Here is a 25,903-nt window from a genome sequence, read left to right on the forward strand (position 1 = left end):
TGCAGCAATCATCCATGTCCGGTCCGGAAGGCTGAGAATCCGATGAAGATACTAGGGCAATGTGGGACACTTCACAGGTGATCGAGCTGCCGGAGGAGTTGTGGGCAGCCCTTAGGTCACTCCAGTGATTGCAAACTTGTTAGAGAGGGCCTGACGGATAAAAGTATATCCTTTTGTCAATGGCTATTTTGCATGTGTGACTGCAGGGCGAAATTGAAGGGAGAGCAGAGGGTAGATACCTGTGTTATAGTGCAAGGTGAATTCTCTACTATACTGCTGGCAGGGATCTGGACTATGGCATTCAGTGATGGCTAACTTGGGCCACTCGCCTCATTGAGTAGACGTAGTGGATGCTAAATCACTGATGGCATTGCATGGCTGTGACCAATTGAGAGGGCGGCCTGGGTCCTGGGAGATTGTTGATGATGTTTTATTGGTTGTTTTTAATTTCCCTTTGCTCAGCCTGCTTGCCACTATACCAACTCCCCATCTCGAAAGCAGCGAAGGGGGACTCACACTACACACAACTCACATGGCCACATGTGAATATAACATAATGAAATGGAACTTGAAGGACATGGGCATATACTGTAAGCATTCATTCATATCTGAAGTGGCTCCACATCCAGTTTCCCTGCCTTAAGGAGACACATTTGACAGTGGAGGAACTTCTGAGGTATGTAAGCGCTGGTGAGGCTTGTTACTGGGCACCACTTACTCAACCTATGCTAGGGGTGTTTTATTATGGGTGGCTCCTGGGGTCCTGTTCGTGCCTGGGCATACCTTGGTGGACCCAGCGGGCCAGACTGTTATTGCAGAAGGCTATCTAAATGGTGAACCCCTCACTTTAGTGGTTCTGTATGCTCCAAATGTGGGTCAACCCCGCTTCCTTACTTCTCTGAAACCGGCTCTCCTATGGTCAGCACTGTCCCCAATAGTTTGGTGTAGTGACTTCAATTGTGTCCTGGATTTTGCGCTAGTTAGATTCACTCCTCCTGTGCCAGGGGCCCAATCACACACCACCACTAGGCAGTTGCAGCAGTGGACCCTTAATGTAGAGGTGTTAGATATTTGATGCACATTGCACCCACATGAGAGTACTCCCATTACTCTGCCATACACGCTTTCCACACGAGGACTGATCTGGTGTATAGTAGTGGGACATTAGTGAATAAATACAAACGATCAGAGTACTTTGGCAGAATAACGTCCGACCATTGCCATTTGATGGTGACTTTTCAATAGGGGCATCCTCGTCTGGTAATCCCCACCTGGTGTCCGCAGCCATGGGCATTGACAGATGTGCCGTTCCGAACAAATGTAGGGGAGCAGATCTAAAGATACTTTACTGAGAATGAGGGTTCTGCTATGGATGGAATGGTTAAATGGGACGCATTCAAAGTGGTGATACGTGGTGTGTGCATGACTATACAGTTTGGCATGACACAGGACCTTCAGATGGAGGTATTGGACCTGAAGGGTATATTGAGGAAAGCGGAGAGGGAATAGGCATCCAATCCAGCTAGGTACCCTGTGCTAGAAGGCATTAAGTCGGAGTACAGGGAAGTGTCCAGGCACTTATAAGCCTTTGATTACAAAGAATATACCAAATTTGAGTACGACTTGGGAAACAAGTCCAGTGGCCTGCTGGCTTGGTTGCTGAAATCTGAACATCCATGCACCCCTATTGGGGCCATCCAATCAGCTGTGGACCCCGTAGTGAACTCTCAATTGGCCATCATTAAAGAGTTTGAAGCCTATTACAGGGTGCTATGCTGGCGGTGCCCAGCGGGCGTCGACCAAAAGGTGCTTTCTGCCTATCTGCGGCCTCTTGAGACACCACTCCTTAACCCGTGATGGATGCAGAAACTGGATGCCCACTTGACCTGTTAGGACAGACTGGCTATTAAACAAACAGCCAGAGCCAAGATGCCTGGCACTGATGGACTACCTACAGAGGTCTACGCGAAGTATCAAGCCCTTCTGGCCCTTTGGTTATTGGGACTATACAAACAGAGGGTCCAAATTTACCACTCGGAGATGACCTAATAGAAGGTAACCTGGGTAAAGCACTAATCTCTATCCGGCAGTCATTTCCTTTTGGACACAGTTATCCTTGTCCTCTATGGGCCGAGTGTCCATTGTGAAATTGTTAATACTCCCGGGACTCCTCTATTTTTTTGCAGCACTCCTGGTGATACTGAAGAAACCATTCTTTATAGAGTTGCGGCAATAGCTCGCTTCCTTGATCTGGGCTGCTAAGAGACACAGGGTAGCGATTGATACTTTGTACGCTGCACTGGAGGCTGGGACCTAGGAGCCACCAATTTGAGCTCAAGTATGCTGCAACTCAACTCCAGTGGCTGCTACAACGGCTACAGAACACTTCGAATCCCAAATGGGATAAGCTGGACTTTGATTCTGGAGGCATTCCATAACTGGAGTAGTTCCTGGAATACCCTCCCTTCCGCACCATAGCAAACGCACTAGTGAAGGTCGCGATTTGGTGCTGGAGGAAATACATACATCGAGGCAAGAGGGGAATACCATATCCACCTAGTCTGCCGTTATGAGCGCCACTGCTCTGTAGGTGTTTTTGATGGCGATTTATCAGATAAACACTTGGACTACAGTGCGGCATATGACATGGGGGGAACGTGGTGGTGAAGGGAAGACCATGCACTTTTGAGGATCTGGTGGAGGGGAGTAACCTGGACCCGGAACAATTTCTACTACATTCGGCACTCCATGGGGTGGCGGGGAAGATGTGGGGCTTGGATGGGACCTATAAGAGGTAGCCGGACCATTGGAACTGGTGTTAACTTCAACAGGCACAAGACAGGTGATGTCCAACATCTATGGGGCTTTGATTTGGGATCCCACTGGCACATGTTTCCTAGCCCTTAAGGGGTGGTAGGAGGAAAGAGTGGCTATGGAACTCTCAGACACCACATGGTAGAGGTGTTTGGGGTCAATCAAAACAATTACACGGAATGCCTGATTACGATATATTTAGTTCAATTACCTGCACTATACATACCTCTCACTGGACAAGATAGGAAAAATGTATCCAGGCACTAGAGCGCTGTGCCCCAGATGTCAGCGTGTTGAAGCGGACTTTCTGCACATGATGTGGCTATGCCCGATAATAGTGGAATTTTGTCAAAAAGTGACCACCTGCATATCAGGGGTTAAGGCCTCTATTATTCCACGATACCCCGAATGGTGTATTCTCAGTTCTGAGGTAATGACTAAGGGGCGAAACAGCTGGTTGGGCTTCAGGGGCTAGCAATGGTACTTGCGAAATGCTATATCGCCATGTCCTGGAAGGCAGCGAAGGCTCCCCCGATCATCGCATGGCAGACAGATGTGATTCGTTGGGCCTCAACAGAGCTTTCAGTGCGTGCTGATGCCAGGGCTAGGCATGGGAGATGTAACCTCATGGACCAGTGGGGTGACTACTTGATCCGAATGAAAGATATGCTCACTTCCATTGATCATACTACTGACAGCTAAGTGTGGCACCGTGTGCAGTTCTTTTACATGAATGGGAAGCTCCTTGAAAAGAGATGCTGTGTACACTTGGTTGGAAGGTGGGGGGCACGGAAGCGAGCTGAGCTGGTTCTTGATTTGTTGATTAGATGCCTGCCAAAGTCCATATACCTTCTTCTTTTGTATGTGGGATAAGGGACAGTTGTTCACATGATAATGTGTTTCTTACTTTGTACATGCACCCCTATATTAATGTGTTGGATATTTGGGCCGACTCTGCCGGCCTATTATTGGTACTGTATCTTGATGTTCAAGACAATTGTTATAACTAAAATCAATAAAAATACTTACAAAAAGTATCTATGGACTACGAATCCGAATGGTTTGTCAATCTGTCTGCTTGCAACAAAAAAGAATAAAGAATATTTTTTTTTTAAACTCAGTATCTTCTCTTAATTGTTCTTATCAGTTTGGCAAAGACTCTGCCTTCGCTCGTACCCTGCTCCAGTCTCTTATTTGGAAACTTAAGTGGTTTACGGACACGTATTACGTCTGGGATTACCCTGGTAAGGAATTTCGATACCAGAATAATCGGACCACCCATTTTAGCATTCTTTCCTTCCACGATCCCAGGAATCTAAAGTTTGAGGATGCATTCTAGAGCCACAACACTTTAAACTTCAGCTAAACAACTTCACGGTGGAGTTTTTGAAGGTTGTGTGTATTCTAACGTTCTGTAACTCTGGAATCAATGGTTCCCACTGACAAAATATTGCTTGGTTTTCTATTTCAGGTTTTTCTATTCTTGTGTGAATGGTTTGGGGTCTGTCCTCTATGGCGGTGTTATATACTACATCGTGGTTGAATTATCGACCTGCAAAAATATCAACTCAGCAATATAGAGTACCTCTATGTCACCAGTATAAGTAGATGTGGAATTGGGAATAGAACATCTATTCTTTCTATATTTACTTACCTTCACAATACAATGTTAGTCAATAGAACAGGTGCAATATTTTTGCAAGTTGTTATTTCAATGATACAGTAACATACAGACGCATAGGTGTTCTTTCTTTTAGAGGCCCTAGGCTGTCAAGATCTTTGCTTTTAGCATATGGCGAGCACAAGACAGAGGGGGTTATTCTAACTTTGGAGGAGTGTTAATCCGTCCCAAAAGTGACGGTAAAGTGACGGATATACCACCAGCCGTATTACGAGTTCCATAGGATATAATGGACTCGTAATACGGCTGGTGGTAAATCCGTCACTTTTCCGTCACTTTTGGGACGGATTAACACCTCCTCCAAAGTTAGAATAACCCCCAGAATGTCTGTATAACAACATCAGTCATTAACCTTCTACAGATGTGCACTCAGATCACATTCATGCAAATAATATGTCGTTCAGGCATTTCTGGTGTTTCACAGCTCACTGCACACCATTTAGGGATACCAAGGAGAATACTCCTGAGTATAGACGTTCTTAATGAAACATTACAGATGTAGCCCCCTCCAGGCTTCCGTACTCCCCATCCTTCCTACCTTTATAACTTCACCAGTCAATAGATGGCTGCTTTGGCTGGACCAGCATAATCATTCCTTTAAATTCCCTACAAACCACGTTAGTACATATGAAATCATGCAAACCCCACACCCATGCTATTTTCTGTAGACATCATACCACTTTTGTTAGCACACACACATCCAGAAGAGGCTGAACTATACCTTTCACATTTGTAACAATTCTGCTGTCATACAGAATTCGGTCTCTTAACAAATGTAGGCGAGTACATTCTTTAGCATGAAAAGCTTTGCAAAGTTCTCAATTTTCACTCCTTGGGAAACTTGTGAATACAGCTGGTCTACCTTCATCTGTGCAAAGTTTATCTTTGCATAGGAAGAAAAATGTTTACCCCAAACCGAGGTCATTATCAGTCTAGTCAAAGCCATCCAAGCCAGGACATTTATGCAGACTATTCCCCAAGGGCAAATGTTGGCACAGTTTTCCCTGCAAAGATACCCTTTTCCGAGTTTAACTATGCATAAGGGCATTTGGCATGAGCGGTAAACTAAGGCCCGAATGTACCTAAGTAGTGATGAATTGGAAGTGGTATTTACCACACCCAGTAAGGAAAATGTTACTTACCCTGTAAGGATCTGTTTGTGGAATGTAGTGCTATTGAGTCATATGCTGTGCATAATCCCGCTATCTAGTGTTGGGTTTGCGACATGTGCAACTTGTTTTTGTTCAAATAAGTCTTTTCGAGTCATGAGCTATGTGACTCCACCTATTGTAGGCAATGCACATGGGCATCGGCTCCATAGTAAGATTGTTTTTCCCTGGCTGGTGGGCGAAGATGTAGATGGAGCATATAGGAACAGAAAATATTACCATGTGAAGCTAAGAATTAAGGTAAGAGAAACTGCAACAGACAATAGGAGGCCGGGAAGGAAGGTGGGCGCATGTGAATTTACAGCACTACATGCCACAAACAGATGCTTGCAGGGTAACATTTTCTGTTTGTGCCATGTGTTGCTGTAGATACACATGCTATGCATAGACAGTAAAGCAGTCCTCACCAAAAGTGGTGCCTAGTCTGAGGATGTTGCAAAAGATTGAAACAGTGTGTGTATTACAGCCTGGCTAACTCTAGCTTGCTGTCTAGCCAAGACATTCACACAGTGATGTTGAGTAAAAATGTGATGAGTGGATTGAGTAGCTGCTTTACAGATGTCAGCTAATGGTATATTCCCTAAGAAAGCCATAGAAGCTTCTTTCTTGCAAGTGGAATGGGGGTCTGGGAGGGGGGGCAGGTAGAGACCTTTTAGCTTTAACATAACAAGTATGAATACACTTAAGCCAACAAGCAACCCATGCTTTGGAAATGGCATGCCCCTTGTGTGGCAGATCCTGTCCTAGCTCCAATTTTGACTTCCTTAAATTTATTGCAAAGTCTAAGTGTGAAAGCGTATTAGCTTTGTTATCTCTCTGCTGCTTTGCAATGTATTGCCTTTATAAGCCAATCATCCAGGTATGGATACACTATACCCTCATTTCTCCTTATAAACTCTGCTATTGGAGCCATGCATTTGATAAAGACTCGAGAAGCTAACCTCAGGCCAAGGGCCTCTTTTTATAATCAGAAGAATTTCTTGTAATGTGACCAAGTGGAAACTCTGGGCCTTATTTTGATGTTGGCGGTAATGGTCCCGCCGTCAACGTTTCGGCTGAAAACCCGTCAGCTGCCGCAATGGTCCACCCACCGTATTTAGATGTTGGCGGTCCCATAGGAGAAAGCCTGCATTCCAACTGTCACCTCTGCCAAGAAACACCACCTGCGTCGATGTCGGGAGAGGGAAAAGTGGATGCCGGCAGGACCCCAGCCAACTTTCCCGCTGTGCATATTTGGATGTGCCAAGCAAAAAGTGGCGGTCTGACCTTCACTTCTCAGTTGGTGGATTGGAGGGGGGAGGGGGGGGTGTTGGTGTGAAAACTTACCTTTTCTCTCCATTCCATCTGTCTACAACTGGACACGACTCGATAACACCTGCTGTCACTGCTACCACCGTATCACGGAGAAAACGCATGACCCCCCCCCCCCCCTGTCGCTGGACATGCAGGTAGAGGAGCCGTATTGCCAGGGTACGTTGGGTGGGCACTGCATGGGAGGGCGGAACAACTGCAAACATATACATGCCACAATAATTTCTTTTTAAATCACTGTGACATGCATACACGAGCGGGTGACACATGGCTGGGAACACACTTGCACAACATGCATAACAAATACATACACAACTGTCACTCTGGTGTTTCATTCATTGCCAAATGAATGCTGGCACCACAATGACTGTACACTCACACTTTACAAGAGTGTCTAAGTGTGCGCATTGCGAGGAGACCATTACTGGTAGGTCTGTGCTATGTGTTGAGTATGTTGCCGTGTGACACATTCAAGTGAATGCTGTTGTTGTTTGACATTGTGGTGATGTGTGTAGTTGTGCTTGTGTGTGTGAGTGTGTAGCTGAGCGTATAGCTGTGTTGGTTATTGTGGTTGTGTCATGTGTGGGTGAGGTGTCAGTGTGTGTGTTGTGTCATGGATGCATGTCAATGTGTGTATTCGGCATGTACTGGTTGTGTTGGAGTTGTAATGAATGATGGTGTGTATGTAGAGTGTTGTGTAGTGTGTAGAGCAGGGGGACACATATGGCTAGGGTGCAGTGTGTGTGTCACTTACCTCTATTCCATAGCCTTTGCCACTGTGCAAAGTCCATTGGGTCACACCGCCGTCTTCCTATGTCAGCAATCTGTCACCAGACTTCTGCTTGCAGATCTAACATCTAAATACAGCAGGAGGAACACCGTCGATTTGATGGTCTTTTCGGGTCCACCATGGCTTGGTGTTAATACCACCAAGATCTAAATCAGGCCCTCTTTCTTTTTTATAAACTTGACCAGTGCCCTTAAATCCAGTAATGGACACCAATTTTGAGATTTCTTTAAAACGAGAAAGAATCTTGAGAGGAATCCCTTGTGTTCTTCCATCATAGGCACCCTTTCTATAGCCTTCTTCTTTATTAATTTCACTATTTCTGTCAGTAACTCTCTCAGATGTCTGTGCTTTTCCATTTTTGGCAGGACTGCTGGTAGGTTCCTCTATAAAGTCCAAAACATGCCCTTGCTTTGCAATATCCAATTCCCTTTGTCTGTTGTAAAGTGCGGCTAACACTTGAAATAAAACTGCATCTTCCCTCTGACCGGCAGCTGAATGTCGGAGGCACCATTCTCTAGAAGTCATGACCTTCCTCCTTTGCCCTCAAACCTTGAGGGCTGCCTTCCTTTCCTGATTCTTCCTTGGCTCTGTCTGAAGCCTTGTCCTCTCTGTTGCTTTGTCCGTTATCCATATGAACTGTACTGGCCATATGATGTACTTTGTCTGTAGTGTAGAAATTAAGGCCCATATTTATACTTTTTTAGCGTCGCATTTGCATAATTGTTTGAAGCAAAAGCTGCTCAAACTTACAAAATACATTTGTATTTTGTAAGTTTGCGCCGCTTTTGCACCAAAAAGTTGCGCAAATGCGACGCTAAAAAAGTATAAATATGGGCCTAAGAAAGACCCTTGTTGTCCTTAGAGAAAAAATTGTCTTTTAAATCCTCTGTATGGCTGCCTTCGCTGCAGCATACCCAGCGAACATGCTGTCTCTGTGTTTGCTTTAATCACTTGAAGGGCTTCATCCACCTTACTTCCAAAAACATAGCTGCTCTCAGATGGCATACCCATCACTCGTGTCTGGACCTCAGCCATAAAAGATGTGCTCTTCAACCAGCCACATCTCTGCATGACAGTTGCATTATCAACTTGCCTAAATGCATCAATTGAAGCATCCATGGCCGCCCTCATCTATTAATGAAGCTGAATATAGCTCGCCATCTCTCAATATTGCCTTTGCTTTCTCTTTATCTTTCTATGGCAACTTCTCTAGGAGTTGAGCCATGTCACTCCATAATAGCCTGACATTTTGTGTTAAAAATGCTGATGAATTAGCGATCTTCATCGCATCTGCAGCCAACACATTTAATCTTTTCCCCAATGAATGCCATTTTCCTCCTTCCTTGTCCGTTGGTGCTGTGCATGGGGATGAAGGACTTCTTGAACTCCGTTGTGCAATTGCTGAAATCACTAAATCAGTATCCCCATGATTTAAAATACATCTTGCTGCATCATCTGTGGCCTTGCATTTCTTTTCAATTCTCAATAGATGTACTGATGCATGTGCTGGGTTTTGCATCATTGTCAACCCTTCCTCCCATAGATGTTCTAAGATCAGAATCAACCATGTGCCCGGAGATGTCTGTAGGGTACGTAGAAGGCGAGGCAGTGGTTGAGGTATGCTGTTCCTATGTTGTGTAGTGCCTTGTAGGTGTGGATCAGGAGTTTGTATGTGATGCGCATGTTGACTGGAAGCCAGTGTAGGTCTCTGAGCCGGGAGGAAATGTGGCTGTGGCAGGGGATATCCAGGATGAGTCGGCCTGCTACATTCTGGATTCTTTGCAGTCTTTATTGTAGTTTCTTATTGATGCCGGCATAGAGTGTGTTGCCGTAGTCCAGTTTGCTAGTGAAGAGTGCGTGGGTGACTGTCTTCCTCGTGTCGGAGGGGCTCCACTTGAAAATCTTTCACAGGAGTCAAAGGGTGTGGAAGCATGATGATGAGACATCGTTGACTTGGCCGGTGATGGATAGATAGGAGTTCAGGATGATGCCCAGAATGCGTGCATTGTCCGTGGGAGCGGGGGCGTTTCCCAGTGCTTTTGGCCACCCGGAGTTGTTCCAGGAGGAAGGGGTGGAGCTGATTACAAGGATCCCTGTCTTGTCGAGTTGAGTTTGAGGCAGCTGGCTTCCATCTAGGTGGTGACTGCTCTCATCCCGTTGTTGAAATTTCTCTTCGCCTTTGCAGAGTCATCGGACAGGGAGAGGATCAGTTGGGTATCGTCGACGTGGGAGACTACGTTTATCCCGTGTTATTTGATCATCTTGGCTAGCGGGCCATGCAGATGTTGAAAAGTGTTGGGCTAAGTGATGATTCTTGGGGCACTCTGCAGCATGTGTCTTTGGGTTCTAACATGAACAACGGTAGTCTGACACTCTGTGTTCTTCCGGTGAGGAAGGACCTGATCCAATCCAGTGCTTTATCTTGAATGCCGACGTCATGTAGAATGTCACAGAGGATAGAGCGGGAGACGGTGTCAAATGTAGCGGAGAGGTCATGGAGGATGAGTGCAGCCGTGCCACTGTGGTCTAGTGTGATGTGTATGTCATCAGGGGCTGCTAGGAGGGCTGTTTCGGTGCTGAGGTTGCTTCTGAATTCAGATTGGGATGGGTCTAAAATTTGGTGTGTCTTGAGGAATTCGGTGAGTTGCAGGTTGACAGCCTTTTCCGTTACTTTGGATGGGAAAGGGAGCAGAGAGATGGGTCTGTAGTTTTTCAGCTCTCTTGGGTCGGTGGTGGGTTTCTTGAGCAGCGGGTTGATCTCGGCGTGCTTCCAATGTGATGGGAAGGTGGCGGTCTCGAAGGATCGGTTGGTAGTTCGGCAGAGCTCAGGTGCTATGGTGGCGCTGGCCAGGTTGAAGATATGATGAGGGCACAGATCAGAAGTTGCTCCCGGGTGGATGGAGTTCATGAGTCTTTAGGAGGCCTCTTTGGTGATGGGGATACAGGAGTTCAGGATCTGGTGTGGGGCTGGGTTCGTGCAGGGTAGATTGCATGAGGCTTCATTAGCATCCGCTGCTTTGGGTGGAGGGAGTGGTTGAGAGCGTTGGTGTGTTGTGCTTCTGTAACTTTGCCCCAGCGTTTGCCGAGGGGGTAGGGGGCATAGTGGCGCGTAGTGTTCTTTGGGAAGGTAAAGTGGACGCACTTGTGGTCGTTCCAATGGTGTTCGGAGGTGTGAGAGATGGTGATGTTGTTCGCTTCTGAGAAGACAGGGTCGAGAATGTGTCTGGCTCTGTGGGTGGGGACATTGACGAATTGTTTGAGGCCGAGTGTTATGAGGTTGTCCAGGTGGTTTGTGGTCATCGTAGGCATCAAGGTTGAAGTTGAGGTCGCTGAGTAGGATGTAGTCGGAGGAGGTGAGCACTTGGGGGCGACGAGGTTGGCCATGTCTTCGCAGAATGGGGTTTGTGTCCTGGCAACCTGTAGATGAGTGTGCCACGGAGGGAGGAGTTGGGGTTGGTCTGACTTATTGGTGGTTGTCAGGCCGAGGATGTTTTTGTAGACTATGGAAATGCCTCCTCCAGCCGGTTGGTTCTGTCCTTGTGGATGATTTTGTAACTGTACAGGATGGTCGTGGCGATGATCGGGGAGGAGATGAGGGTGATTAATGTCTCCATGAAGAAGGCGACATCCGGGGCAGTTCAGTCGAGGAGGTCCCACACTTCTACTACATGCTTGATGAGGGAGTGTGTGCTTATAGAGTATCCACTTGAGGTGGTCATCCGTGCTTGGTACGGGATGGTGAGGTGGTCCTTGGAGGGTGCGGGAGCATGTGCAGTATGGAAAAGGTCCATGAGTCTTCCTGGGGTCGGCTAGGTGGCAGGCTGGGGATCTTCCCGGTTCAGGGTGCGCAGAGTGTTGGTGTCAAACTGGCAGATGGAGCGACGACCAGGGTCTGTGGCAATAGGCGCGGTCCAGACGCAGACGGGCTTGTGGATGGTGCATTTGGCACGCCAGCAGCGTGGCCACCATTAAGAAAGGGAGGGAGGTGGGGGCTCTAGTCAGCTGGTAGGCGTGAGGGCAGAAAAAGCACTTCGGGGCGAGGCCGCAGAGGCAGCAGCGGCATGGGGAAAACATGGGGAGAGAGAAAGGAGAGAGAAAGAGACAAGAGGCAACAAAATGGAATAAAAGACAGAAAATAACTGCAGAAGTAAAAAACTGAGGTAAAGGCAGAAGTAAAAGCAGGAGTAAAGAGAGACAGAAGATACTTGCAGATGGCCACTAGGCCCCCAGGAATGAGGTGCAGGCAGGAGCCCGTGGGTGGTGGGGGGGCCTCAAACTGAGAGTCAGACAGGCTCTCAGTTCGCCCAAGGCAGAGGCAGCAGCAACAGGTGGAGCTGCACAGAGGAGGGCAACAGACGCTGACCATGAGGTCAGAGGAGTCTCTTTCTCAGTGAGCAGAGGCTGCCATTAAGAAGGGGAGGGATACAGGGGAGGGCACAGGGGCTGCAGCAACATGGGGAAAACGCAGGGAGAGTGAAGGGAGAGAGAAAGAGACAAGAAGGAAAGAGAATCAAATGGAATAAAAAGACAGAAAATACACAGAAGTAAAAAAACAGAAGTAAAGAGAGATAGAAGATACTTTCTTGCAGATGGCCACTAGGCCACCAGGGATGATGCGCAGACGGGAGCCTTTGGGTGGAGGTGGGCCTCGAACTGAGAGCTACGCAGGCTCTCAGTTCGCTCGAGGCAGAGGCAGAAGCAGCAACAGGTGGAGCTGCACAGGGGAGGGCATCAGACGCTGACCAGGAGGTCAGAGGAGATGGCTTTAGGATTAAGCTGCCTCAGTATTCTGTGCTCGCACATGAAAATGCAGAGGCCGCATGTTTCAGAGGAGAGCTTTGGGCACCGGCACGTTTTTATTTACAAATTAACCACTGGGGATTAGCATCCTGCTGCACAATAAACTGATTCCATTCTGAATCACCTGCTTGGGACACAGGTCGACTGTGTGTACTTTCTGCGTCATTATCTGCATTATTGCTATTGCTATCCTTGGTACTACATGGTAATCCTACTCTAGCATCTTGCGCTCTTTCATCTAAAGCCCCTTCCTCAGATTTATATCCTTGGACAATGGCTGCTTTCCCTGTCCTTCCTGGATTTGCATCTGTTCTGGCTGCAGAATTGGTGGCTGAAGGGTCTTTGGTATTTCAGATTCCTGTCCTTCCTGCTCCGACTGAGGTGGAAGTCTTATATAAATAGCTGCAATCACGTTGTGCATTGATGTTAACATGTACATTAGTACCTGCACCAGTTTTTCTGATGCATGCATCCCCTGAACCTTTCCTCCTGATTATCAATGTATAGAATATTTACATCCTGTGGATGAGTTGCCCTTCCTTCTTCCTCAGAGCTACCATCATTAAAAATGCTTCTATCTGATCCAGATCATGTTCTGAGCTCTCTTGATAAAATAGTAATGGCCCTAGACCCTCAGGGCAAGTGTCCTGTAATAAATGGTGTGGTGGTTTTAAAGGTACTGGTGACACCAGCACTGTTTGCACTATTGGCTCCACTTCCCCAGCTCTGACTTCCTTTAATAGATTTTTCAATGTAGTGTGTGTTACCAATGATTGTTTCTTTTCCTTCATCATCTTCCCTCTCGTTGGCGGCATTATCTTCATCATTGATAAATTCCCTGTTGACGCCAATCCTTTTGTCAACAGTACTTCTTTTGGCAACAGTATCTCCAGCATCGACGCAGCCTCCGTCAACGATACTTCCCTCATGTATGGCTTTCCACCTGCCAATAATGTCTCTCTAGTCAATGATCTTTTGCTCGTCGATGGTAACACTCTCATCAACATCGCTTCCGTGGATGGTGAACCCAAACTGGTCCCCTCCATCAATAATTTTGCCTTAACACTTGATGATGCCATAGTCAGTGTTATTGTTCTCCGATTCTTTATCCTTTTCCATCATCGGCAACTTTTGACTTGACGACTTACATCACTTTTCTTCAATGATGCTTTGGCATCTGACACTGAGGCTTCCTTAGATCTTTAACAAGGTATCTCTCCTGCAGGTTCATCACTCTTTACCCTGTGTTTCTTTTGTTTCTCACCAGAGTGCTTTTGACCAGATGTCTGACTCTTAAAAGCGGGGTTAGAGGGTCCATTTCCTGCTTTCTAGATGTGGTTCCTTTTTCCATTTCTTTATCTAAAATGTCCAATTGCCTCTCACAATCTTTTAAAGTCTTTGTGGAAAAAGTCTGGCAAATACTGAAATCTGCTGGCTTGCGCTAATAGTGCGTGCAGTATAAACATCTTGTATGTGGTGCCTCCAGATAAATAACCCCACACAATTAGCATGTGTTAAATGAAGACTTTTTAACTGCTGCCTCCACCATAACATAAAAACTGCGTCCCTCTTCTCTGATTGGCTGGAGTTTGGATCATTTTAAAGATGAGGAGAGGTTGGCTAAAGCTGCATTGAGTGGCAATGTAAAGGGATATTTATATGTGTACTGATGTTGGTAATGTTACCGGGGCTTTCCAGTCTGATGATGGGGAATGATTCAAGCATGTGAATCTATAAAAGAACCAGTGCTGGAGAACAAACGTGACACTGTTCTGACCGTTACATGACAATCAGGTTGAAAAATAAGTACCAGTTTTTGGAAAGCGGTGACCATGGCTACGTTTGAATATGGCTTCCCCATCTTTGAGTCTAAGGTGGCCTAAGGTAGACCCTAAGAAGGGTTGTACTTAGAGGGCACTGAAGGTAAGTTTTGGTTATATTTAGCATGAAGCCTAGCTTGTGAAGAAGGTCTATGGTTGTTTGTCATCGAGGTAAGGGAACATGTGGATGTCCCCCACCAGAGGTGAACTGCTACTACAGCCAGACATTTGGTGAAGACTTTGCGGGCTGCTGTGACCCAGGAAGGCAGCAACTTGAACTGATAATGTTGACCACTCACCACAAACCGCTGGAATCTTCGATGGGCAGTGTGAATGGGAATATGGAATGAGGCATCCTTCAAGTCGAGGGAGGTCATGAAGTTGCCTTGCCACAACAGGGGAATGACATCCTGAAGTGTGACAATGTGGAAATGTTCTGGCAGGATGTATCTGTTGGGCGATTGGAAGTCCAGTATAGGCATGAGGGGCCCATCTTTCTTGGGAATGAGGAAGTACAGGGTGTGGACTCATCTGCCACGATGTAGTGGCAGCACAGGCTCTATGGTCCCTTTGGCAAGTAGTGTGTGCATCTCTTCCTGGAGCTGGCGTTGGTGTTCTGTGGACAACATTTGTGCATGTGGGAGATGTTAGGTAGTGGTTGGGAGAGTTCTAAACAGTACCACTCCCATATGATGGCTAGAACCCAGAGGCTGGAGATATTTGACTCTCAGTGAGGCAGAATCCCCTGCAAACTGCCCCGACCAGTGTTAGATGATCGGGGGACAGGAGCCTATAGGAGCTGCCTATTTGCCTCTACCTTGCTCCCAATACTCTCCTCTGTATTAATCCTGTGAAGGGGTATGCTGCTGTTATCTGGTGTATGTGGTGGAAGTCTCAGGTGTGGCAACTGCTTTGCTGCACCGCAGTACTGTGGGAGGCGAAAGGAGCCATGGGGAAGTCTGCAGTGCATCCATGGCTTTAGCTGTATCAGTGTCTCTCTTGATCTTTTCAAGCATCCAGTCAACCTGAAGGCCAAAAAGATGCTTACCACTGAATGGCATATTAAGAAGGTGTGGCTGCGTCTCTGGTTTAAAACCGGAGACACATAGCCATGCATGGCAGTGGAGAAGGAGACTAGAATACATGCCGTGAGCAGGCGTTTCAGCGCCATGCTGAGCACACCGGATGCTGGTATTGAAGATAATGTTCCCTTCAACAACCAATTCATGCAGCTGCTTGCGGTATTGCTCTAGGAGATGTTGGATACCATCCTCCATCTGGTACCAGTGGGCGGGTTCATATCATGTTAGCAAGCCCACAGATTTGGGGATGTGCTACTGTATGGCAGACTGCAGAGCCACACGCTTGCCAGCAGCATCTATTTTCTTGCCTTCCTGGTCTGGTAGGGGTGCATCTCCTGTGGTCTGGGAATTAGATCTCTTCCTGGTTGAATGGACCACTAGGGAATCGGGGGTGGGGGGTGGGGTGGGGGCTGCCCTCTGAAGTAGGGGGGGGGGGTCTGAGAGAGAAGCCTTAAACGTCTTGTCAACTCGGGGTGTGATGACTCTAGCTTTTACAGGCTCTTTGAAAGTGTCCCCAGCAGGCTTGAGCATGCCCTTAAACAAGGGCAAATACCAGAGGGACCTCTCCGTGGAGGAGAGGGTTTCTAGTAGGAAATGATTCTCCTTAGGCTGGCGATAGAGCTCAACCTTAAGGAAATCAGCTGCCTTATGAAGAACCTCACGGTAGAAGGTTGTATCATTAGGGGGAGAGGGTTTGGGGGGATTAAATCAGAGAGGGTGTCTGCCAGAGGATCAGCCTGATAATCATACCAAGGGTCAGGAGCCCAGGGATAATAGGGGGATCATAGGGAGTCCCTGGATTGCCTCTTCCCCTAAATAATGAGATCCCTGTGGTGAATGAGAGTCATCAGGCAGCAAGGGGGAGGTAGGAATATGAGGGGATTGAGGAGGAAGTGGCAGAGGGACAGGAGGAGCAGCAGCAGCAGGCCTTGAAGGGCCAGACTGCAAGGGAGAGGTGCCTCTTTCATGGTGCGAAGGCTTTTTGGGCATCGACTCCCATAGAGGGTTGAGGGCCTCCTCGAAAGTCAATCTCCTCTTGTGGGGATCCTTGGGAGGTGACGCAGGCTTAGCCCTGATCCTGCCCATGCCCAGCTGGATGTAGATCCTCTGCTGGCCCGTGTTTAAACATTCCTGAAGTCTCTGCAGGAGGGGCTGGTCAGACTTCTGCAAAGATGGCCTGATGGAGCCAAAGAGGGTCGGTGTTAAGAATGCCGCGAAGTAGGTTCCGGCTTTGAAGATTTTGACTCCAAATGTTGCAGGCCTGGCATATTCGGATCCGGCACCGAAACAGTGGTCGACGTCAAGGGAGGGGGGAGCTTCAGGGGGTTAGACTACAGCACCAAGGGTTGTGAGGGCGTTGGGTCTGGCTCAGTAGTTTGGTGCTGACCATGACCATGATGCAGTGGCATCCCGGAGCCATCTGAAGCTGCATGACAGCTTAGTGTTGGTGTCTCAAGGGATGGTTAGTTGGGTACTCACTGTAGTCCTCGGCAATGAGGGCTGGGCTGGTGGGGACCCTACAGCTCTGATGTTACACTCAGAGGTGGCCTCCTCCAACAAGAGCACCTTTTCGCTCTAGACATACCTATTTGCTGCATAGCTTCCTCCTCGCCTTTGTCAAAGAAGTCTGGAGTGTACTCCTCTCCTCTGTGCCACTGAAGCCGAGGCAATGCGACATGATCTACGGTTCCAAAGGGCGATCTTTTTATGGAAATGCAAGACATGTCGCACAAGATTCCTCTCAGTGATCTGTGGAGAGGCACAGGTTACAAACTTCAGGCAAGTCTGTCCTAGGATAGTTGGCGTGCCAAGAAGGGCAGAACTGAAAGGGAGTCCTTTCCATAACTTGGACATTCTCAACCTTCAAAGGTGATAGAATTCATCAACCACAGAGTAAGTGCATTGGAGTAACATTGGATGGTAAACCATCCAGAAGAGGGATTTTTTAGACTGATGAGGGACGGGGCCAAAGGCCCGGTAAGAACACCAGGCGGTGATGACCTGGAACTCCCATAGAAACGTCCGAGCCCTACAATAGGTGAAGTCATACTTCGTGACTCCAAAAGACTACTTTGAACAAAAAGAATTTGCCCACATCCAAGCCCCACACTATATGGCAAGAGTATGCACAGTATGTGTATCTACAGCAACACAATCCACAAACATATCAGTGTCCAGTATATACCTCCTATGTTTTTTCCAGTCAAAAATAAAGCATACTATGCAAATCAGTGTTTACTGCCCTGAAATTCAGTTTTGGCTCTTTATTTGTGAAATGGGTCATTGTGGAGTGCGGTAATCACTCCACTATTTGGAATTCAGATTATTGTGAAAACTTATGTTTTGACAAGGATCAGGATTTTCCATACTGTTATTCGGGGTCTTATTATTTTCTGCTACTTGTAGACTATGCAGAACCATTTTGCTGGTGTTAAATAAGTATGCAAGAAAAAGAAACTCTAGCAAAATGAGTTAATGAGGCAAAGCTAAAAACTTTCCAAATGGCATGTAGTTACACAATTTTCCACAAATATCTGTGAGGGAGGGAAAAAAAATATTACCTACCCACAATCAAAAGAATTTAAAGGGGGTGGAAGAGTGTTTTTCTCAGCCCCTTATCTGTAAATTCTGCATCGCATCCGAAGCTTTTGGCTGCAAAAATGCGCACTTTCTCACCTAGTGCATCTCAACACTAAGAAGGAATATAAGAGGCATTCCAACAACAAATATTTTATTTCTGGTCAGGTTGAAGCAACATTCCAACTTTAACCTTGCGCCCCCAGTGGTAATGCCTGAGAGTGCTTCGCAGTGGGAATATGGGAGGTTCTCTGCTGGTTAAACATTTCTTGTGATAGAGGTTGTGTGCACCATTGGCTCCTGGGGTCTGATCTGTATAATCCCTCTTCTGCAAGGAAGAGGCTAGGCGAGTCCCCGAAGTACCCGGACTTTACTGAGAGGAAGAGGAGTGATCTGTGGTAATACATGTTTACAGATGTGTGCTACCATGTGAACAGGTACAGCTGGCTACCTCAAGTTGCGCAGACCAAGATCTGTAATTAAGGTTGCAGGAGGATCAGTGACTATCAGGCCTTTTCTGATTTCATGTGTTTTAGACTCACATTTTTCTCTGTACAGTATGGAGTAATACCTTGTAACAGTACGTAAGTGGAGTGCCCGTAGCTGCCAGGCCTTTAAGAAGTTTTTGTAGGGCTCAGGTCAACCATGTAATGTGAGGACTCAACAAGCACAAGCACCTGTTTCTAAGTTTAAAAATCATATCATCCAGGGTAGGCGAAAATAGGACAATAGGACATCTCAATCATCTGGTGCCACTTAGTGGTTTAGTTCAGTTAGCTGCAGGTAGACATGCTTAAAATTCTATAAATACATTATGCAGTAAGAATGCAAACTCCTGAAAAGGCACAGGCCTGTGAGGGTAATGCCCCATGCGGCCCCTTCTGACAGCCGGGGCCACTGCACAGTATATGAAAGGCATCAGTGCATCATGAGAGTGGAATGCCTGCCATTATACCATATGCAGGTATGAGACCGTTTTCCATACAGGTTATGACTGGAATGCCTGCGTCGGTACAGTATGTGATGAAAATGTCTGTCTCTGATTCTCTGAGATCCAGTGAACAAGAGTGATTCCCATTTCAAAGCATCTCGGCAAACTAATTTGAATTTGTCAGAAGTGTCAGGGTAGCAGAGTGTAGGATTGTACACCACCAGCTGGTCCGAAGGAATGAATGAATGTTGCCCTAAAGTGCTACAACACAAACGTGACAATAGGAAACAAAATCACAATGCACACCTTTCAATCAAGCACAGCTGGTTTAGGGGGACACAGGCGGGCACTAGGAATGCTCCTACAACTTGCAGTTCAGTTATTCTCTCAGACACAATTGAAGAATGAAGTTCGCTGTGGTCTTCGGTGGTGATTCATTTCAGTGCAGCACGACATTTGATAAGGTTCTCAGCGAGCCAGCCCAAGATTCTCAGCGAGTCTGCTAATACTCTCAGCAAACCTGTCCAGTGCTCCCACTGAGATGGAGTACTATCCCCAGTAAGCAACTTCAGTATTCTTAATTTGTTTTTCAGTCTTTCTCAGTGCCAGCAAGCTACTCCAGTGTTTCAACTAAGTTTATCCTTTCTTCACAGTGAGCTTATCCAGTATGTTCAGTGAGTCTGCCTAGTATTTATAGTGAGCTTGCAGTTTCCCCCATGAGCCACTTCAGTACTCCCAGTGAGTCTGCTCAGTAGTCCGAGAGAACCTGCCCAGTATTCTCAGTGATCCTCTTTATTTTTTCCAGTGAGGTTCTCTGGTGTTCCGAGTGAGGAGCTTTACTATTCCCAGTGAGCCCGTCCAGCGTTGCAAATGGCCTCTTAGGTCCTCCAGACATATTCCAAAGGGTCCTGAGTTGTATTCGTCTGGATCTCCAGCTTTAGTTCCATTGGCTCCTGGCCCAAGTGTGTGAAGCCCTACACCACAATGACAGCAGTCCTCTGCCACATTTCAGGCTGTCATCAGCAGTATTCTGAATAGTCTTCTTCCACATAGTTTGCAGGAAACCAGCCAATCTGGAATGCAAAAATAGGAATAGTATAAGAAAGAGATGGGTGGCATGCAAATTCATAGTCAAAAGAGACAAACGCTCTGCCCGAGAATGAGAAAGAGACAGGAGGCACATGCACACCGGCTGAGAGTGAGGAGAACACAGCAGAGAATTGCATCATTCACGAGAACAAGGAGGAGATAGTGTCATAATCCTATCAGCAGATAGTGCTGCTTAAAGACCTTCTGTGACTCTATGTGCAATACGAACACTAGTCTGAAAACTGTGCTGCACTCGTCTGCTTATTCACATACTTTCCTAATCATATCTGAAATTAGACCCATTTTAGATTCTGTTCTAAAGCTTTCCTGTTGTGTACTCTTGAAATACTGTAACTGCAGACTATCCCTGAGGCTGCGAGTTGGAGAAGAGATCCTCAGTGACTATTTTTATATACCACATTAGCAGCTTTAGCATAAACCGGTGTTTCTTTGCATACCTACACATCAAGTTTCTAAACCAGATCCATCCCGGTTTTAGTTCAGACAACTCATAGTTCCTGGTATCTGTATATTCCCTTTCAGTCAAGGCTGGAGGAATGGATTAAACAGCTTTCCCTTGCCATATACTAGAGTTAACTCACACGTTTGTTTTGTTGGAAACAGCCACAGCCTGGATTGGCGTTAGCTTGAGCTGGAAAACCTCTACTTCCTGCCTACAAAGGGAGCTTCTGTTTTGTGATCCTCTACTTGAAATTCGAAAAATTCCTGATGCCTGTTCCCACATTTGCTTTTATGTCCTACCCAAGTTGCTGGGGCTCCCTCATATAGCATTCTGCTTCATCTTTGAGCTCCCTTGTCTCACACTCTTAGCCTGTTAACCCCGTCTTTCTTTTTTTATGAGGAGCTTTCGAGATCTCTTGTATACTTTGGTATACTTCTTTGTGGGCTGAAAGCCCAGTCACTGCTTTTCATTTGTTTGTTTCAGTCTCCTTTAAAAATCTTTGCTTGCAGTGGTCAATTCTTCCTCTTTGTTCCTCCTTTTTCACTTTTGTTTCCTCCCACAGAGCAGGGACCAAATACTGTATCTTTACACTTTCGTTCTTTATCTCTTGGTTTAGGTGACTAGTTTATTATTTCTTTCCTGCCCATGTTACACTGTGGGTGCTTCAGGCCCGTAGCTGCTTGCTTTTTATTGCAGCATTCGTCCTTCCCACCTCTTACCAAGAAGGAAAAGACCAGCTGTTGTGCTCCGATGTGAGCTGCTGCAATGAGGGTGCTCTGCAGCTCTGTGAGTGCAGGCACACTCTTTAGTTAAAGAAAGGAGGAAACGCGCTTAGCAAGACAGATAAACTTTTAACACATCAGAAGATGGGTGCATATTTTCAAAATACAGATTTTGATGGCAGCAGTTTTTGCTCAGCCTCACCGACTTCACTTTTATCTGTCATGTTTGAAGAGAAAACTCTCCCATGGGCTCCTGTGTCACACCGCCTCAAGCTCACAGCGGCGCTAATGCCAGCGCCACGACGGCTTTAGAATTGTGTGTTGTTCTTTCTCTTTGTATAAATATGCATCTTACTGTGTAACCTTTTTTAACTCTGCCCTTCTCTGGCCGTCTCCTCCTGTCTTTCTGTACTGCACTCGGATTCATCGGCTCAACCTTTTACTGTGCATGGAGTTCTCTTTTATCTGTTAATTCCACTGGCTCAAGCCTGAAATCTCAGATTAATTACCCCTGTTCAGGAAACAGCTGAAACCCACACACTGAGCCTCCGAATATGGACGTCTGCTAAAACCCTCTCTCTGTACCATACTAGGTTCTTTTGTTTCTGCAGGTGGCATGGGAAGGCTGTCTATATAAAGTCTTCTGTTAATTGAAGTATTGTTGGCTTTGGTGATGCATCTTTTATTTTAACTGTTGGCACAAAAATTGCATTTGTTTTGCTAGCTTTATTTCTTGGGCTGTAAACCACGATACTGCAGATTTAGCCAGTTACTTTCAGCTTTTTTAAAATACACATCATTCAAAAGTGTAAATAAAGGTACACATACATATGATGTGCATGTAATTCTGCACATAGTCCTTGAAGACCTACAGAGTGGTAGGATGAGTGCTGCCATTGCAGCACATTCCTGCTCCACCCCCTGCCTTCAATAAAACTTATTCAGAGCCTTAGTTTCCCGTCCTGCTCGTCCCCGATGCAGGAATATGTCCCATCCTTGCAGTGCCCTGTGGAAACTGTTTTTTTTCTGAAAATGGTAGCCACATTAAAGTAATTGGACTCTGCCACCTTTCCTTTGAAAAATACATGTATGTTTGGTGAAACACAACAAAGTTAGGCATGTTTTAGAACTAAGGCGTCAACGAGACGCTCAGACGAAATTCAGACTTTTGGCATTAGTCGAGGTTTGGTAAGCTGGTTTTGCACACCCGTTCTTCATTAAATGCTGCATCCTATAGTTTATTTCAGTGCGCATAGTAGCATTTAAGCTTTTAAAATCCAACAGCTGCTAGACTTCTTATGTATTTTCTGGATTTCTTTTAATTAGCTGTACAGGCACAGATGGGAGTAATAAACAAACATGTGAAAAGTTAAAGTAGGCTTTTTCGTAGCTGCTAAATTCTATTTGCATTAAATACTTGAGGGAATAAATCTCAATCCAAAGGTGGTTTGTAATGTCTTTGTGTGTTTTGGATGAAGTGTCATTGGTATTTGTAATGAAAACTTCCTATTTCATCGTCTAAACTGCTACTTCATTTTTACACACTTCTATTTCATGCTGTCTTCACATGTTCATTTTGAGAAAGGCCTGATTTTTATATTTCCAATTTACTTAATGGGGTTTTCGTAACAATGCTAAAGCTTTATCCGGATGGTTGTTTGCAGTACATTCCAAAGATAATCTTTGTTTTTAGCATAAAATCATATTCCAGCCTCCTTAGATTACATTCAATGAACTCCAACCTTCATGTGAATTTCTAATTCTGGGTCTGCGTCTCATGCCTCTTTTTGATGGCTATTAGGTGATTTACGGGGCAACACAGCATTTAGATAGTAGTTTGCATTCTGCCACCTTATATATTGCTTCCATTTGTGTTTTTCACAGCTTTGCCTCCAAGGTGAAAGAAATAAGCAGTTTAAGAATGTTTAATAATGAAGCTAAACATTACATTTCAGAAACAATATGCTTGTCAGCTTATAGTTGTAGCTTCTTAACGAATGGGCATTTTCAAGGGCAGGTCAACATATTATTTACTGTAGGGTTTTGTTTTTATTTTTTGCACAGCATTGTAAATTACGTGGGTACCTGCATATTAGTTTGAGCACAGGAGTAATCATACTTCCAAAAAAGTGGATACAGTTCCACAATTTTAAGTATACAATTTTATTTTTTACGTTACTCCAACAAAGTTAACTGAAGCACTCACCCTCGATTGACTCTGGAGTATGTGAGCCCATGAGTATGTAATTAAAGGACTCAGACTTTCAGAGGCACGTAAAGATGCAGGCTTACTAGGTCTGCAAAATTACCCTGTCCGTGCCACGTCTGGGTCGGTGCTTTTTCCAAGTATGAGATGAAAGAATAGCTATCTAAGGGAATATGACTGTGAGACAGTTTTAAATGTTTGGTGAGGTCTGCTTGGATACATTTCAGAAATGCCTGGTGAACTAAGGTGCAGAAAGAACTCAAGACCTGGCTGCTTGAATGAACAGATCACCATGAAGCAGTTACCAACTTCCGCACTTTGAGAAAATCACAGGTGAATTGCCACGTAGCCATGCTGCTCTACAACATGGCTGAAAGACACTGGCAAAGCCAATAGCTCTGGCTAAACATTTATATGGTCCCAAATGCGAGACCTACTGACTATGCCAATGCTTGTTTCGTTTTGCCCTTCGTTCTTGCTTGGTCCTAGTAGTGCTTCTGTTTCTATGTATTTGCCGTTTGGCAGCAACTTCAGTCTTCTATGAGTTTGCATTTCCTTTGTGACTTTGTTCCAAGTCTTTTTTCTAGTATCCATATGCAAGCAGGGCAATAGTCTCACCAGTGCCTTCTGGGTAAATCCATGGGTTATTGTTTGTGTTTCCTATACCAACAGGACATATGTTGTCCCCATGCCTTTTGGGTATAGCCTGCTATTCATCTCTTAATCCCAGTTAATGATTACTGTAGTTCTGTTCAAGGTTAATGTGCTTGTTTTCCTCCCTAACCACTTGCAATCTCTAGTGTCTCTTAAGGCATCTCTAGTGCAGTTGCCTGACCTTTTAATTCCTCACATTCTTGGCTAGCTTCTGCATTAGACTTTTGGCATTGGTCTATCCTTTAGACAGTTACTCTTTCTACTTTAGTGTTCTGTCCCATTTCAAAATTATTTCACTATCTGGTGTATCCACTTATCCATTTACATTGCACATCCTAGCCTGATCTCTATTGCCATCATTTAAGAAAAAGTCTCCCACCAGTGAATCAATATCCATTGGAGTCTTAACTTTCTTGTTGCTATCTTAGTCCACCATTTACATGAAGTAAAACACCCTCTAAAAGCTTCAGAGGCTTTGTGACTTTTGTTGAGAACTATCTGATGGCATAGATCAAAAGGTTTTTCTTAACCTTCCAGTTGAACCCTTCTGTACAAGTACATCCTTTGCTCTGACCAAACCTTATGTCCCACTTACAATTTTTGCTCTGCTCCCGACCCCAGGTATCAAGGTCTATGCTCACCTTGCCGTAGATCTCTCCCTTCCACCAGCCCTGGGGTCCTTTCTTGTTAAGTATTTTCACAATGTCACCTTCTTTGAGGGTCAGCTCTGTCCGGTCCTTGGCGCAGAAATCGTATCGGGCCATGGCCGAACCGAAATATCGCATGCTCCCCTCTGTTTAAAACACAATGATAAAAGGGCTCAACATCATTGTTAATACACTACAGTGATAATGTGCTGCCCTGTCTTACAGCACCCCTAGTATAAAGGGCTGCCTTCAAAGGGATTACAATACAATGCACTCTAAAGGCTTGATTACAACTCAAGCTGAAGGTCTTACAATACACCTAGTTCCAGATATTTCCATCGGAAAAGGATACTTTTACTGGCTTATAACAACTCTGGAGCAAAGACAAGAGCTGCTGACAAGAACAAAAGCAGCTGTATTCAACTCACTGGTGCCTTCTGTAGGCATAGTGAAATCCGAAAATGTCCTGAGATAAGTCTAAATAAAAGGCACCGAACCTGCCAAGATCTTCCATTCCAATCAGCCCGTAGCACCAAGACAACCCCACAAATGGCCCACAACCATCGCTACCATATGTTTTCCTCTAATCAGATAACCCAACAGACGGATCAAAAGTCTTTGATTTCAGATGATGCTTATTACATTGATGGCTAAAACAATTAACAAGTTGCCAATAGACTCAAAGGTCAAGTGACTTTACAAAGTGCTACACTCACAAGAAAAATGTGTTGTAGGTTCTTCATAATGTGCTTCAGTGTCCTGGTCACAGAACCTCCTTTTTCTTTATTATCACAGGTGAGCACACTTTTAAATACTTGAGTTTAGGATGTGCGCTGCACAAACACCTATTATATTAGACTGTAATGTTGCTATATCTATAATAAGAATCTAGGCCATCTTTAAGGTTTACATGACTACTGACTTGTCTCTAGTTTACTAATAGCATAGTCATTGGGGGGTGAGCCATGAATGTTTCTAAAAACAGTTTTAATAAATACCTTTTTATGCAGTGATATAACTTCATGCACTTAGGTGAAAATAGTCCTCATGTTAAAGAAACACAATGGCCCTCATTATCCCTGGCAGTCTTCTGACCGCCAGGGTTAATGTGGCGGTATTATAGCCAACAGGCTGGCAGTACATACTG

The 25,903-nt window shown here is 45.5% G+C and overlaps 1 protein-coding gene and 1 long non-coding RNA gene across 2 annotated transcripts in view; one reads left to right on the top strand and one right to left on the bottom strand.

Annotated features, from left to right (window-relative positions):
- LOC138292134 (uncharacterized) overlaps positions 1-25,903 on the top strand; it is a 221,768-nt gene that overhangs the window by 110,331 nt on the left and 85,534 nt on the right. The window lies entirely within an intron of this gene.
- VAV1 (vav guanine nucleotide exchange factor 1) overlaps positions 18,182-25,903 on the bottom strand; it is a 409,433-nt gene continuing 401,711 nt past the window's right edge. Inside the window, exons 26-27 of the mRNA XM_069230534.1 lie at positions 24,751-24,902; positions 18,182-20,048 (exon numbers count right to left, since the gene is read on the bottom strand). Coding sequence (XP_069086635.1) covers positions 19,995-20,048; positions 24,751-24,902 — 206 coding nt within the window. The 3' untranslated portion in view covers positions 18,182-19,994. The remainder of the gene's footprint in view (positions 20,049-24,750; positions 24,903-25,903) is intronic.

Source organism: Pleurodeles waltl, chromosome 4_2 (assembly GCF_031143425.1).
Source record: "Pleurodeles waltl isolate 20211129_DDA chromosome 4_2, aPleWal1.hap1.20221129, whole genome shotgun sequence".
Classification (NCBI taxonomy): Eukaryota; Metazoa; Chordata; class Amphibia; order Caudata; family Salamandridae; genus Pleurodeles; species Pleurodeles waltl.